Below are 16386 nucleotides of genomic sequence, written 5' to 3'. Positions count from 1 at the left end.
TGAAAAAAAATCAATACAGGAAAAATTGAAATAAAAAAATAATCATTAAAAAGTACAACCTTAGCCCATAATATAAACAGCACTAAATAATATCACATAAATATATATAATATTAACGATTTCCACCTAAAAACTGATGCTGTTAAAACCGTAATCATAAATTATTCGTCAAGTGGCCTAATTTACCACCCCCCACACACCTGTTCACGCAAAGTAAGATTCACGGTTGTTTTCCTATGTTCCAATGTCACAGTTTATCAAATTAATCGTTTATGTAAAGAAACAATAAAAATATAAAAAAGTAATTACGTTTATAAGCTTCTAAACATAGGTTACGTGGTCAAAATTTACCTTAAAACTTGGGATTTTTTCGTTGTTACTCGATGTTTATAAATGCATTGTTGATTGGAATTCACAGGATAAATACGAATGTGTCTTGTTCTGATAAAACTGGGCATAATACATGTGCGTAAAGTGTCGTCCCAGATTAGCCTGTGCAGTCCGCACAGGCTAATCAGGGACGACGCTTTCCGCCTAAACTTGATTTTCGGTAAGGAGACTACACAGGCTAATCTGGGACAACACTTTAGGCACATGAATTAAGCCCAGTTTTCTCAGAACACGACACTAATAAATTTTATGATATCAGCGCAGGAGTTATCTTCTGTAGAACCGAAATAAACCAAGAATCACTCCTTACTCCCCCCCAACAAAACTCGAATTTTTATTGATCTCCAAAGTGACCCTGGTGCCTTGAAATCCGGATTTCCGGATCAATCCGGAATATTACAACCCCTGTAGTAACTACTTTCGATTAAAATAGACATGGTTCCCAACACAATTTTACGAGGTCTCCCCATACAACTCAATCTGCCTATACCTGGCTGATGTCATCAAGTGATGTCACGTCTGTGTCTTTGTTCTTGTTGAGAAATGAGAGAAACTGGTACTTGGCGCGAATGAAATCTGCTTTCACAGGGCTGCAGGAAACAAAGGCTTATATGAGCATCGTTAATGTTTAACATTCAAACATACAACTTAAAAAAACAAGAGGGCCTGAAAGGCCAAAAAGTCGCTCACCTGAGATAACAAGATATTATAGGGACAAATCTTCTGAACAAGTTTCATGAAGATCGGAAAATAAATGTGGCCTCTACAGTGTTAACAAGGTTTTACTATAGCCAAATAAGGAAAAATGCCCCGCTCCCTGGCAGCCATGTTTTACAACCAACCAGCATCCTTTTTTAACTCTACCAAGATATGATCGGGATGAATCTTCTGACCAAGTTTCATGAAGATCAGACAGTAAATGTGGCCTCTAGAGTGTTAACAAGATTTTACTATAGCCATATAAGGAAAAATGCTCCGCCCCTTGGAAGCCATGTTTTTCAAGCAAACATAATTATTTTCGAACTCATCCAAGATATCATTAAAACCAATCTTCTGACCATATTTCATGAAGATTGGACAATAAATGTGGCCTCTAGAGTGTAAACAAGGTTTTACTAAAGCCATATACAGCCATATAAGGAAAAATGCCCCGCACCTTGGCAGCCATGTTTTTCAAGCAAAGGTTACCATTTTTAAACTCATCCAAGATATCATTGGGACAAATCTTCTGAACAAGTTTCATGAAGATCGGAAAATAAATATGGCCTCTAGTGTTAACAAGGTTTTACTACAGCCATATAAGGAAAAATGCCCCGCCCCCGGGCGGCCATGTTTTTTAACCAACTGGCATCATTTTCAAACCCTTCCAAGATATTATTGGGATAAATCTTCTGACCAAGTTTCATGAAGATTGGACAATAAATGTGGCCTCTAGAGTGTTAACAAGATTTTACTATAGCCATATAAAGCCATATAAGGAAAAATGCCCTGCCCCTTGGCAGCCATGTCTTTCAAGCAAAGGTTACCATTTTTGAACTCATCCAAGATATCATTAAGAAAAATCTTCTGACCAAGTTTCATGAAGATCGGAAAATAAATGTGGCCTCTAGAGTGTTAACAAGGTTGAACTAAAGCCATATAAGGAAAAATGCTCCGGCCTCTTGGCAGCCATGTTTTACAAGCAAATGTAACCATTTTCGAACTCATCCAAGATATCATGGAGACCAATCTTCTGACCAAATTTAATGAAGATTGGACAATAAATGTGGCCTCTAGAGAGTAAACAAGGCAAATGTTGATGGCTCACGACGCACGGCAAACAAAAAGCGATCACAAAAGCTCACCATGAGCACGTTGTGCCCAGGTGAGCTAATAATATTTGAGGCACAGATTACATTATTGCATATACAACTTCAAACATTATTCTACAGTGGAAATCAAAACAAGCAATTTTATTTCTTTGCTTTTATCCACAGAGGAGCTCAGGTCAATCTTACCCATAAAGTTCTTTGCATGCTGACCTCACATATGCAAGTAGTTGTTTTTTACAAATTTAAATATCTGTTGTTGTTTTTTTTTATTAATACATGTATACAACATTCTCAAGGCAAAATTAATGGAATAAATAAGTCAGTGTTTTTTTCACCATTTTGGGAATAGGGCCGGTTCCCTTTGGATTGAGAAATATCACCTCGTTTTTACTAAACTTGAGAAATTAATTTTGTTGATTTCATACTTAGAAATACTTTTAAATTGATTAAGTGATTTCAATATAATATCTTCAAAGGTTCAATTTGTATGGAGGTAATAAATGTGTGCATCATGTAGGCCAATAATTTGTACTTTGTAACTATAACTTAATTTAATACACAGGCATAAATGAGCGGACGATGGATACATATTTTCAATAAATGAGCAAATTAAATAAATATTTACGCAAACATAATGATAAATCCCGAATGCTGATTGCATCTCGTGACGTCAATTGACGTTGCAACGTCATATCAGCAAAATAACAAAATGTGATTGGTCAATCAAACAAAAATAAGCCAATGAAAACGCTTAAAAAGTATATACTGGTAACACATGTGTAAGCTAAAAATATGTAATTGTTATATTACATGGGAAAGAGGGCATGGCATGTGATAATAAGGAATCTTGTTATACATGCAAATCAAATCCATGATACATTTCTTCATTTGTGAAACATGAATACACTACACTACCATTATTGACATGTTTTAAAAGTCGCACATTATGGGATCCAAGATGTTCAATCCCTGATCTTATACACGTATTTATCTCCATCCAGATTGTCTTCTTTTAAAGACATTGCTTGTTCAACCTAGTTAATAAAATATGATGTGAAACCACAATTATTTGTCTTGCACTAATTTTGGTCGATTTTTGTGGATCCGCTCAACCACAAAGCCAACTGTTTACGTACAAAGTGGCAGACATAAATTCTTACTGCACTTGGTCCCGAGCAGCTGGTTTACGTCGACCATGCCTCTGTGATGGGTCCCATAGCGAGTACTCCCAGATGTTGTTGGCCCCATGACTGGCAAGATGCTGCACCATCTGAGCAAAGGGATGCAATTAACAAATGTGCTACGTTCTGGGATAAATGCATACTTATATAATGTTGTCCCAGATAAGCCTGTGCAGTCCACACCGGCTAATAGAAGACAACAGTGTGCGTTTATATGGAATTTTTTATTTATCAGAGGTTCTTTTAAACAAAAATCCAGTTAAGCTGGAGAGTGTTGTCGCTGGTACGTCTGTGTGGACTGCACGGGCTAATCTAAGACTATACTTTACCAATATGCAAGTTTTCCAAGAAAAAGGCTCATATGGAATATTATGCCATGGTAATTGATGATAAGGGATAAACAATGGACAACAGCAGGAACAGGAGGAACCTGTCATGGAATTGCCCATAAATTGTTAGATTTTAGAATGGCACAGTGACAGAAGATGTACAACAGCTCAAACAGGCAGAACCTGTCATTGAATAGACAATAAATAGAGGGTATTTGTTGGATTCGGTGGAATATCAATTTTATTTCACAAGTGATCATAAAAATATATATTTTTTATGATCACTAGTGAATTAAAATCGGTATTCCACCAAATCCAACCAATTTTCTTTTTCTGTTATGCTTTTTTCACCGTTTCTTTACATTCTAAGAGTTTAACTGGGGAATTTCGCTAGAATAATGACGTCATTTCGTTGAAAATATGACGACATTTCACAGTAAAACAGTGAAAATTATCAATATTTATCCTTGTTGTATTAGTTTTATTTCATTGATATTAAACCACCGAATGGCATAAAATAAATGATTATATTTTATAATGGTCTGAGTATCATTTGCCAGTGCTACATTGTAGGATAACATATTTATATGTGATGTTATCAAATGTTTTTGCTTCACCAGTTAAATGTTAAAACAAATATTGTATTTGTGATCAGGAACATGTACATTTTCTTTAAGTTAACAAATTTTGGCAATCACAAGAAATAGTGTGTGTGTGTTTCAACACAAATAATATGATATACATAATAAATGTAACAACCTTGTTACTGCTCTACACAATTTAGTGAATGTAAAAAATGAATAAGAACTAGCTTTTTAAAGTTCAGGAATTTGCACAAAACAAACTAGGCCGAAACACACAAAAATCACTATACAATGGTGACATAGACTAACCCCCAGCTGTGTAGGACACCATTGTCCCTTCTTCAAGGATTTTACTTGGGAAATGTGGCGACCAAGACTTCTATGTACACTGCAGCACTCATCACAGATCAGCACACCTCGGTTAATTGAAGCCCAACTTGGCTCTGAAATGACAGTCAAAAAACCATTACCAGAATGTAATATTACCTTAGTATGTTTATAAAAAAGCTTGTAATTAAATTTCTACTAGATAACAGAGGTAGAGCAATCACTCAATAAGGTACTGTTGCGGTTTAGTTTTATAGAAGCCCTTTCAAATCCTTACTGTACTAGAGTAACAGATAGACAGGCCCCCCCCACTACATCTGCACCTGCCTAATCCAACATCATTGAAATTAGGAAGGAAATCTATTTTTAAGGCCAAAATGCATGAACCATAGCAACCAGACACATAACAAATAATGTCTACAGCATACCCATTTAATGATATAATTGAAAACAGGCAAAAATAAATTGTATTTATTTCTTTAAATTATTACTTTTATTACTGTTAAGGATAATTATATACAACCCATATGAAAGACATAAAAAAATTACCGAAGATAAAGTCTGATACTTTAAAAAATCACCTGACCTCACTGGATTTAACCTGACATCTTTCTTTATTAACCATACAATAGCAATACTTTGTTTAGAATTTAATTTTATTATTATGATATTCACAATGTATACCAATTCTATATACAATAAAATAACTTCCTAATTTAAACCCCTTCTATGAAAATGTATGGAAAAAAAGTTTAATTAAAATGTGCTATCGCGTGACGATCAAGATGACCACATCTGTGCCGAAACAGCTTTTTTTTGCCGTTTTCTACCCTTAGTTTCTTTTGTTAAATTTAAAATGGAGCTCACTTTCCAGCCATATCATTAAAAAAGTGATTAGCCATTATTTGATTGGTTCTAAGAAACATGCTTGGAGATTTATATGTCACCAGCATAGATAGCCAGTTAGACCGGTTGGTAAAATCCGTTTTATTTCAAAGCTAAATCATCTTATTATGTAAAATAAACACAAAACAGTCCTTATTTTATTTTAGTTCTGAGTTCATTTTTTTACCAAAGTTTTATCCTTTTTTGGGGGACACGAGGTCCGACAATTTCGGAAATATTACCTGACCTCGGCAAATTTTATCGAATATGTCCGAGGTCCGATGTCTTTCACATGGGTTGATAATATATGTCTTATCAAAAAGCAAAACTTCTATAATATAATTATTTTATAATATAGAAACAGTTTCAATTAACTTCATCAGACAGACCCTAGGATGTTTAAAGCTTGTTCTTCATGTTTTGGTTGCTTTGAAATGTAAACATTATTCTTGACACAGATTTCTATTCATTTTGCTTTCACATACAAGGAAAGAATATTAATGTTAATTGCTTTTAACAGCAGAATTATCATGCCTTCACAAAGAACCATGCAGCTCTATTAAGCAACTAAGCAAGAAATAATTGTACAAATTAGCTTTTCTCAACAAAAGCTAATTGCAGCAGTAATCTGAGACTACCTAAGGAGGAAGTAAACCATGAAATAGCTCACATCTAGTTTGCCAGCACAATGAAAACTGCACTGTATTACTCATGCACTTTATGATAAGATGCTGGGGGAAAATAGGCTGCTGTACAGATTTGATGCTAAATATTGGTATAGAAATGACACCCACTACTGCTAGCTATTCATCAATTCTACTGCCATGGTTTGCAATTATACATAAATATATGATTGAAAAAAGAAAGAAAAAAGAAGAAACAATATTTAAAGACCAATGTCGACAAAAATAACGTTGCTGGACCAGAGAACAAACCTGCGATCCTTGGAATTGTGATTACCAGTACAGGCACACACACAAAATTACTGTGATTAATTTAATAATATAAAATTTATTAACAAGTATCAGTGAAATCTGACCCTGATTCCAAGAATGAGAATAGACAAACACACTTAAACATGCAAGATTTCCAAGCATACTGTACAAATATGAGTCTGGGAAAACCAAGCCTAATGCATGTGTGTAATATATTGTCCAAAATCAGAATGTGCAGCAACCAAATGCTTATCAGGGATGATACTTTGAACTGGATTTTTTTTTCAGAAGAGACTCTATTTAAAGGACAAAAGCCACAAAGTCGGATAGTGTCGGCCATGATAAGGCTGTGCCATCAGCACAGGTAAATATGGGACATCACCCACAAGCACTTTGCCTTGTTTTCACAGATCATGTCTAATATATAATCACTGGTTCCAACTTAATGTGTAATTTTTACAAGATATGGAAATACTTATAAGTACTATGACTTGGGTCTCTACTAAATATACTTATAACACCCACAAGCGCAAGGCACTGAACATGTATTAACTGTTCATGTGAGTATTAACTGAACTACCAGTAAATAAAGATCTGATTCATAATGAGCATCTACAATGGGCGATAAAGGAAGAACTATGCAATAAGTATTTCTCAAGAAAATAACCTTACAATAGCGTAAAATAAGGAGTATAAACCATATACATTAAACTTGTATAATTTTATAAGTTTACCAATTATTAATGCATGTTACTTTTGCTTCAATAAAAGTAAGGTATAAATAACAGAACACATGAGTCTCAATGATATCAGTGTGCCAGGTAGGCAGCCAGCCTGGCGTTACAGGCTCAGCAGGGAGTGCTGGTAACCATGGTTACCATCTAGAGGGGCTTATCACAAACCTTATCATTTCCTGCCAGTCTGCTTCTCAGTTTGTTGCTAGACCACTTTGAACTACATATCTGATTATACATGAGAATCATTTACTACCCTGGTCTTGAAAAAACATTGCAAGATAAGAACATGTTAAGGTTAAATGCTGATGTTTAATTGAACCTGTGAAAACATCTCTAGTACCTTGGTTGTTATGCTAATGCATATCTGAAACAGACCTGCCTTTATCTAAAAATATCTGCTTTGAAATATGTTTCTAATACATTTTTTCAAGATCAATCAGATTCCCCTACAATTTAATGATTGAACGTTGCTAAACTTTTAAGATATTATATTTACATTACTTGTTTAGATATATTTTTTGGAAAACAATACAGCAGATATCAACTGATGAGGTGTCTAATACCATGAATTAAACATCAAGCAAAGCCCCGAGGATACTTAAATTGTCTGCTTTTGTTTAAACAAAGGACACACTTGTGCAGCACTTTGGTGTGAACCCAACTTCGGTCTTTCAACTAAAAGATGTATACCGGTTCTGCAGGGTATCAGAATAAATGTCTGTGCTGGCAAATAAAATAGAAATCACTGTCCTGATTGTCAAAATAACGTAGGAACAAATGCTCAGGTTTTCCAAACAACTTTGGAACACATACCTGCCTGTGTCAACATACCCCTAGGAATAATTGTCCCAGGGAAGGAATGTCCCGGATTTAGTAAAACAGTGCTTTGCACCATCGTGACTTTAGTTGTCATAATTTGACATAATAATGTCATGAACATCAAAATCATCATGATAATTATTATTATCATCATCAAATGCACCATTGTCATTAGTGCTGCAACAATACGCCAAAAAGCGTATTGCGATATATTGTCAGCTCAAAAACCCGTATTGCAATATATCGCAATATATTGCTTACTTGTACCAGAATTATAACTCGCCAATTACCCGATAATCCCGTATATTCCAGTTTTAAAGCAAATTCTGGTAAATGTTTACTATAAAAATGCTCAAGAATAATACAAAACACAAACATTCACCAATTTTCTTAAATATCAAATACATTTTGGCATTTGTTACTATTTAAAGATGTGATGAAATAACTTCCAATTGGGCGGTTTTTTTTCCCCACTGAACACGCGTAAATCGCCTGACGTGATGTTCCCGTTTTATACAACACAAATACACCCACACTTTGCACGCGACGTTCTACATGTCTGTATAATTTTCGCGCGCTTTTTATTGAGAAAAAGAATAAAGCACTTTTTTATTGTCGTGTTAGCATTACATTTCGGAAGCGTGTTTCCGAAATTCGGATTACAAATTTAATAATGCTCATTTCAGAATCGAACGAAACATTTAGTTGTGCGTAATTAATCCAACGATAGTTCGTTTAAAAGCATAGAATGAATGCTCCCATGTAACAACGCTACTCTGTATAATAGACTTTTTACGTAACAATTTATTTTTACAAAATACCGCTTTGTTTTGTTTACCTTGATACAATGTATCATTATTTTGGATGGCTTTTCTGAACGAAATGTAGATGCATGTTTGCAAAATTTTCGTACCGGTATGACGAAAATCGTATCGCAATACAATATGCGGATTGCGTATTGCGATATATACCGATATACCGGTATATTGTTGCAGCACTAATTGTCATATTATATCTTCACTATCATCATCACCATTATCATTAACCCTTTCAGTGCGGGAACCGAATTTTAAAGGCCTTTGCAAACAGTTTGGATCCAGATGAGACGCCACAGAACGTGGCGTCTCATCAGGATCCAAACTGTTTGCTATTCTGATAATATTCTTTGAAAAAAATCGAAGAAAATGCAAATTTTAGAAATTCAGCAGATGACATTTTAGCAGACGACAAATTTCCCAGCATGCAAAGGGTTAACTAGCATATCAATTAACTTGTTTCTCATCATCAGATTTTCAATATTGCAATAATCAGTTAACCCTTTACTACTTAGATACTTATTTTGACGCATTTGTAGTCCCTTAGAAAATTACATTTAATTAAACACCTTTCTTACTAGATTCAAGTTTTAAAGGCTTCATCTCCATAATTTTCTTCTGAAAATATCAAACATTTTCAACTGAATTGTGGACAAATAATTGGCACCAACATCTTTGCAATCTGCGTCATCTTATATCACCTTACTGTCCCCTTTTCTTGATGAGGATCTTTGCCAATCAGTTGTGAAAAGTTATTGCCTTACAGTTGCAATAACACCCTGGTCCCGCATCACCAGTTGAAGAAATGATCCTAACAAGTCAAAGTATTTTGCCTTGTCTGGTACAATGTAATGAAAAAATGTTTCAGAGGTGAAGTCAACAAATATTTAAAACATATCAAACTTTGAACAAATAATTTCTAATGAGCATCTCACCAGCCATACAGGGCTAGCGCTGGCCTAAAATTTCTTTGAGCTAACTAGGTTGTTTTTTTCAACGCGATAAACTGGTAATCAAATAATAATATAAACAATTGTCTTTTTTATATATTTTTTAATGACAAACAAGCACATATCACTATACATAATATGACATACAGTTTACAATATCATAAAGTAAATAATGATTAAGGTACTTGTCAAAGTACAAACTTCCTTTAATTTGTACGTGTACATTCAACAGGGGCGTCAATTGTCCCAAATTTGAAATCCGGAAAATTAGGTCGGGGTCTGGGACCCAACAGGGATAAATCCATTGAAGGGCAGAGCCCCGCTCCACCCACCCAGAGTCTTAACTTATTGTACGATTGTTTTTATGGGCTTTCTTATTGCAATTTCTGGTGAATACAATGCAAAATATTATAAACCAGACCGTTTGAATCACCGCATGTATATTCGCCATCCTTTTTCATTTTTTTTTACATATAAAATGTTGAAAATAAATTATAGTAGACAAAAAATACTGTATCTGAAAATGACAGTCAAAAAAGTGTACGCATTTTTCATATGAAATAAAATATGCATATTGTTTGACTGCAGAAAATGAACACCAGTAACCTTACAAATATGTCATTAATATACTATTTGGTTGACATATTGCCTTACAATATGCTATTGCACTGCTTCACTTTGCTAACTTATCACTTAAAATATTTCAAGATGGTTGACATTTGCAACTTTTTGAAGATTTGTAAGATGTTTGGCAATTTGCGAAAATTTTACGCCAGTTACCGTCCAGAGCTCCAGATAATTTTTTCAGCCGAAGCGTATTTCAATCACGAAATGTTTAATTGATGAGTAATAATCAAAATCCGATAATTTTAAGGAGTATTTATGTCCAAAGGATCAGAATTAATTATAAATTGTACATATAGTGTTTACTCGCTATAACACGCAGTCTTGTACACACAGTTATTCTGTTTTGTCTTAGCCCTTGACTTATAACCAGCCATTCATCTATTTTTCCGTCTTGATTTGGCAATCCACTGTTAAGCACACACTCTACAGCCACGATCAAAATCTTCTAAGCTTGGCCCACACAATTTGTTTATTATATGTGTATTTCGGCTACCATTTAAAAAGTGCTTGAAGGAAAAAGGTTTTTTCCATAGTGACACACAAGAGATGAACTGATAGCAAAAATGAATTACATGAAGTATGGGCGATTCGGGTTTTATTGACTGTGATGTCAAATGTTTTCACCATAAGCGTATATCGATTCTCAACAATGCAGCATGGAGCCTGTTGTGCCAACATCGATCTTAATCGTGGGCCATAATAAAATGATACATTCTGACTGAGGAGTAAATTAGGTCGGGAACCACATTCTGTACATAGATGGTCATGTCACAACGTTTGTACCGGTGTGGACACAATGACGGGAACCAGTCATGTTTACACTAATTTATATGCATGTATAAACGGCTAATACGCATTGAAATAGCACACGATGCGTAATCCGAATTTAGCCAGAAGTTTTTTTACTCAACAAAATTATAAGCCATGCGTATTTTCTTTTTTTTCATGCGTATTTTACGCAAATACGCATCTTATCTGGCCCTCTGTTACAGTCTGACAAAAAAAATAACAGAAAAAGTGGTTACTTCCATTTTAATAGTAGATTAGATCAATACCTCTTCCTATGTGTAACAAATTGGAAACTTTAATTGAACTTTAAATAAAATTACACCGCGTGTGTTTTTCACTATTCCTTTGACATATGTAGCTGTCAGCATAGTTTGTGAGTACAAAACAAATGAATTATCAGTTTTAAATGTAAATCAATAATCCGCAGAAAGGTGTAACATCATCGACATATAAAGAATTATTTATTTCTCACTCTTTAATTCAGATCCATTGTCAGTATCAGACCCTATTTTGTAAGCAGACAACAATATTGACAGTGTATAATATTCAAAGTATACAGACCCAGTGTGTGCGCATCAATGACCCAATATTACCCAATAGCTCCACCCATTCTTACGTTGTATTCAACAACGTCAGCTCATGTGAAGTGAACTCAATGTTTATTGTCCATCTACCATGTGCGCTTCAATAACAATAAGGTCAAGCAATGTCTTGTATTCTGGTGCAGACTGGTTTTTGTTTTCTAATTGCACACTATCATTGAAACAAAGACAAAAAAAAATAAAACTCGTCCAAATTAAAATGGCAGATGTTTTCCACAAAATATTTTATATAATATATTATAGAATAATACGAGATTTTAGCATTTCAAATTTTTCTCTTGAGCCCAATTTTCAACATTTTTGCAAATGGCTTAAATGGCGAACGACAGTGCAAGCCCTGCCATATAAGTAGAAAAACAAATCATATTTCCATAATGCCATCACTGCATTTACAGCTCACTGAACTTAATAACCTTTTTTTTTTGCTTTGTATGTTTTTGAATGTGAGGTAGCTGGTGTTGCCAAGTTATTTGTATCCTTCTTTTAGATAGATTTTAAAGTGATGATGTAATAAGACAATATTTTCACACTCAAATTAACAGAGGGCAGAAAAACTGCTGTTGAGATCCGTGCTTTGTTATCAATTATGATACAGTCTGCAGATCTGTGAAGGCAATTATTTATAAACAGAGGTTTGTATTTTTTTATAATTACAAAGCAATCTTTACATTAATTTATAATTTATTCTCTATTTATATTATTGCTGTTTCTTGTATGTTACTCCCTATTTATTTTTGCAGCTTCTGGTGTGTTAGCATATTATTTATAAATAAGATCTTGAGATACAAAAGTTCGCACTATTGTATATAGGTCAGCAATTTGTACAACATCTACTCATACTTATTAACTTAATGTCATGCATTCCTCCCGAAATATCTGCTCAATGATGAGTCAAACCACATAAACAAAGTCATATAGAATTACATGTTTGTGAAATCAATGAATACAACTAAAAACGGTTAAAAAGAAAGATGATCACCTGAAGCTCCACAATCGGCGCACTGGTCGCCGACTGTTCTTACTATCGCTCTCGACATGGGAACATGTAGTAAAACAGTTCTCTTAAAAGTATCTGCTATTTAATTAATTGACAGTTCCCTTTTCATCCTCAATGAAACACTAATAAGTGCGTGTATGCGAATTCTTTGACCGATTTAAAGTATGTAGTTTTAATCCACAATTCTGAAACAGGAATGCACTATTAATAGTTATGTAATTTTTTTTATCTTGTTTAGATTACGCATTATGTATTTTGCTGCAAAACATCAAGAAAACGAAAATTCAATATACATAGACTAAAGTTCGGCGAGGTAACACTCCACTAACTTAACTAAGTATGTAAAGGCGTAGCGAGAAAGGTGAAGAAGCTGAGCACATATCGCTGACACGACACCTACAGAAGCGGGGTTTTAAGCATTAAATAACTGTTCTTCCCTTATTATAGGACTTTATTTTGATATATCAATTCTGTTTTATCGTTGTTTACATTTTATGGGTATATACAAGAATAATAGTATAATTTTTATTTTTATTACAATGCCTCATGTCAAAAACGTATGCATTCACATAATTGTTTTTTGCAACAATACACGTATGAAACTGCGATGGTTAGTATAAATAATTACGTCCGAAAACAAGATGAGCCTGGAATTGGAGGCATATAACTTCCTTAGATACCTGTGATGCCCGTTTTTACAAAAGATATATAAATACACAAATAACGTGTTATGTAGTACAGCTGTGTTTTTATTGTGTTGAGTGTTTTCAAATTGTATGATTTGTTTACGCGCTGTGTTATGTGTTGAATTCTTAAATCAATACGGTCCGTAAGAAATGCATCTTTCTTATTATTAAAGACGGAATGATATGTCTACATTTTCGCATTTTTATCCTCGCAACGGACATGGATATTCCTGAAATGGCGAGTTGCAGCATAGCCAGCGGTCCCATGGTGGGCATACAAAACGCTTCCATGACACTCTTAAACCATCAAGAAGTCTTCTCACTCATACCATATCCCATAAGTACAAAAACATCCGTGCCAGGATCGGCCTCAGCAGCCATGTGCGCACACGCACACAAATCCAGTCCCAGCAACCCTTGGGTTTAAAATGGTCCTCGTCGAGTCAACCGACGAACACTTTTCCTGAAATATTGAAACAACATAATATCAACACCAACAGTAGACCAATACAATTACAATTCTTTGAATACAATATTATGCAAAGCCACGGCAATCAACTGTGCTTACTGATTCGGTCTGGCAGGAGTATATGGTTCACAGAACTTCCGGTCTGTGGATTTTGGAAAGGATCCAAGTGAGGTGGGTCGATAAGAGGTATTCAGCTGGTCTGGTAAATTGTCGAAATTTCGCTCGCATCTTGTGACTGACAGACTGTTAGGGCTGAATAAGATTTGATAGTCGGCACTTGACGCCGAGGACCCAACTGAAATTACAAAAAGATTTTATAGGTAACTACTTGGTAATGGTTTTAATATTTACTCATTACACCATCGGTACATGTAGAATACAGTATACTATTTTCATTTAATTATCTTACTTATCAAATGTGAAGATAATAACGAATAATTTATAAAATTATCATAAAAAATAAATGAGAACATTTTAAAGAAACGGTAATATATAAATTAATGATAACGTTTAAATATGTAAAACATTAAACAAAAATAGATACGTGAGGAGGCAGGGCGATAGGAAAGTGAGGATCCGGGTCTACATCCTGTGATCGCCGTAAGATCTAGGTGGGGCACTTCAACTTCCGGTGTCAGCCTTTCTCCAGAACGAGTATACGGCGGGGAATGAGGAGAACACGCGGTAACTTCACCGTTACTATCCAGCTCAAGCGCCAGCTGATGAAGGCCTGTACTTATAGGTGGCAACTTTAGAGGAAGGTGGTGAGTACGTTGAGGTAGCAGCTGCTGCTGTCCAGCTGGAAGACGAGCACGTTTTTTTTTTCATAGCTTAAATTCGAATACACTTTGAAAAAACACAACATTGTAATTAAAATTGAAATTACTCCGGGCAGCGTACAGTAGAAACTATTCATGCGACGGGAGTCAGAGCTCACCCCATGGGTAATAAGTCACTAATCTAAACAAAATTGTCTTTAAGTAAATTAAACTTCAATTTTTCTCTGCCATAATTTGAAAACTGAAAATATAATAGGCAGGCGTATATTGGACTTAAATTGTCATATATCAGCGATTAATATGGTATTTTATATCTTTCACAATGAGCTATGTATTAAATGGTTGCTTTATACGTATGCGTCGTTTTCACTAACGTTCAGGATCATTTTTATTTCACTTTGCTCTTTTAGCGAGAGCAGGAAAATCTGTAGTAGTAATACAAACGGCTTTAACTGAAATCATTACTTCCATTTTATTAAGTTTTATGAAAATAGTAAAACTTGATGCATTTAAACAACAAAAAAAATATTTATAAGGAGCTATTATACGTTTGAGCGAAATAAATATATGAAATTTTTTTTTAATTCACATGCCGGAAGTAGGTTATTTATTGGCGTGAGTTCCAAACCCTAGAAACGCGCGTACTGAAAAATATTGGTTATGTACATATTTAGAGTTTTATAAGTTCACCAATATTACATTGTCAATAGAAAACTATCTTCTTGAAAGGGGCGAGGATATACCGATTGCATTAATCTATGTATATACATATTTATTGGGAAATACCGTCAATATAATAAGAGATGATAAAATATTTAAACAATTAATAATAAACGCATGCCTTACTAACAATCTCTTACGTAAGGAAAAAACAGTCAAACTTAATGCATTTGTTATATCTTACAAGTATGTGGTGTTGGCACTCTGCAGATGGGCGGTAGAGGAAGTCTAGGTACATTTTCTGCGTAACCCAAAGAAGGTTTTGCACGAGATGCAATTGCAGGAAGCGGTTTGCGGTTCATCGTCGATCTATAAAGAAGAATATGGAAACTTTATGATACACGTATTACAGCGTAACTGCAAAACCGCTGTGTGGAAAAACAGAAATATTAGAAGTAAAAAAAACGTTGTTTTTCAACCAAAATTCTTTAATTTATCTATTAATAATACATGTAAATCGAAGCCTACGTATCAAAAATAAATGCTGTTATTTTGGATTGAGCATTTATTAATTTTATTTGTTTATCCAAGTCTTATTGCAATAAGGGTGGTATTGTAAAAACTCTTGTTTAATAATGTGTTGAACAAAAATTTGTAAACAAACGTTCAGCGCACGAATCAATGGTTGTCACTTTGCGCTTCAGACGTTGTCACGTTGTGCATTGTGACGTCACAAGCAAAATTACCGTTACTCCAATCTGAACGCATCGGACAGTGGGCTACACCACACCAGACGATCGCCGTTATGGCGGAATTGTCCGAGGAGTCCCGATTGCCGTTACTCCACTGCGCGTTTTACAAATTTCAGTAATTTATATTCGAATGAATTAAACATGCAAGAATACAAATATAACATTGGTGAAAACAAGTTGCTTTACAAGATTATGTGATAAAAATAATTCTCAGTGGATGATATAACTAGATATATACATTTTGTTATTATTTGGTTTATTT

General features: G+C 34.5%; 2 protein-coding genes across 5 annotated transcripts in view; both read right to left on the bottom strand.

The window, feature by feature from the left end:
• Nucleotides 1-12969, bottom strand: part of LOC127842100 (ARF GTPase-activating protein GIT2-like) — a 45493-nt gene extending 32524 nt beyond the window's left edge. The window contains exons 1-4 of one of the 3 annotated variants that reach the window (XM_052371426.1): nt 12761-12969; nt 4605-4738; nt 3362-3471; nt 881-980 (exon numbers count right to left, since the gene is read on the bottom strand). In XM_052371426.1, the coding sequence (XP_052227386.1) occupies nt 881-980; nt 3362-3471; nt 4605-4738; nt 12761-12818 (402 nt within the window). In that variant the 5' untranslated portion in view covers nt 12819-12969. The remainder of the gene's footprint in view (nt 1-880; nt 981-3361; nt 3472-4604; nt 4739-12760) is intronic. The other 2 variants (XM_052371435.1, XM_052371442.1) reach the window with 2 other exon arrangements.
• Nucleotides 12970-13321: 352 nt separating this feature from the next.
• On the bottom strand, nt 13322-16120 carry LOC127866638 (uncharacterized). 2 transcript variants are annotated; one of them, XM_052407346.1, is made up of 5 exons: nt 16048-16120; nt 15617-15741; nt 14478-14732; nt 14033-14228; nt 13322-13927 (listed from the first exon to the last, which is right to left on the bottom strand). In XM_052407346.1, the coding sequence occupies exons 2-5, from the start codon at nt 15732-15734 to the stop codon at nt 13888-13890; spliced, it is 609 nt and encodes a 202-aa protein (XP_052263306.1). In that variant the 5' UTR covers nt 15735-15741; nt 16048-16120; the 3' UTR covers nt 13322-13887. The 2 variants fall into 2 exon arrangements, with proteins under 2 accessions (XP_052263306.1, XP_052263313.1); XM_052407353.1 differs by having other exon boundaries at nt 16037-16102.
• Nucleotides 16121-16386: the final 266 nt, after the last annotated feature.

The sequence above is a fragment of the Dreissena polymorpha genome, chromosome 1 (genome assembly GCF_020536995.1).
Source record: "Dreissena polymorpha isolate Duluth1 chromosome 1, UMN_Dpol_1.0, whole genome shotgun sequence".
Classification (NCBI taxonomy): domain Eukaryota; kingdom Metazoa; phylum Mollusca; class Bivalvia; order Myida; family Dreissenidae; genus Dreissena; species Dreissena polymorpha.
This window is presented reverse-complemented; position numbering and strand designations above follow the sequence as displayed.

Excerpts from the sequence above, each read along its gene's own strand:
- LOC127866638 (XM_052407346.1), bottom strand. The coding sequence starts at position 15,734 with ATGAACCGCAAACCGCTTCCTGCAATTGCATCTCGTGCAAAACCTTCT. Across the intron at positions 14,229-14,477 it reads CTATCGCCCTGCCTCCTCAC|TTGGGTCCTCGGCGTCAAGT; the intron begins GTATCTATTTTT and ends TTGTAATTTCAG. Across the intron at positions 13,928-14,032 it reads ACTCCTGCCAGACCGAATCA|GAAAAGTGTTCGTCGGTTGA; the intron begins GTAAGCACAGTT and ends TCAATATTTCAG.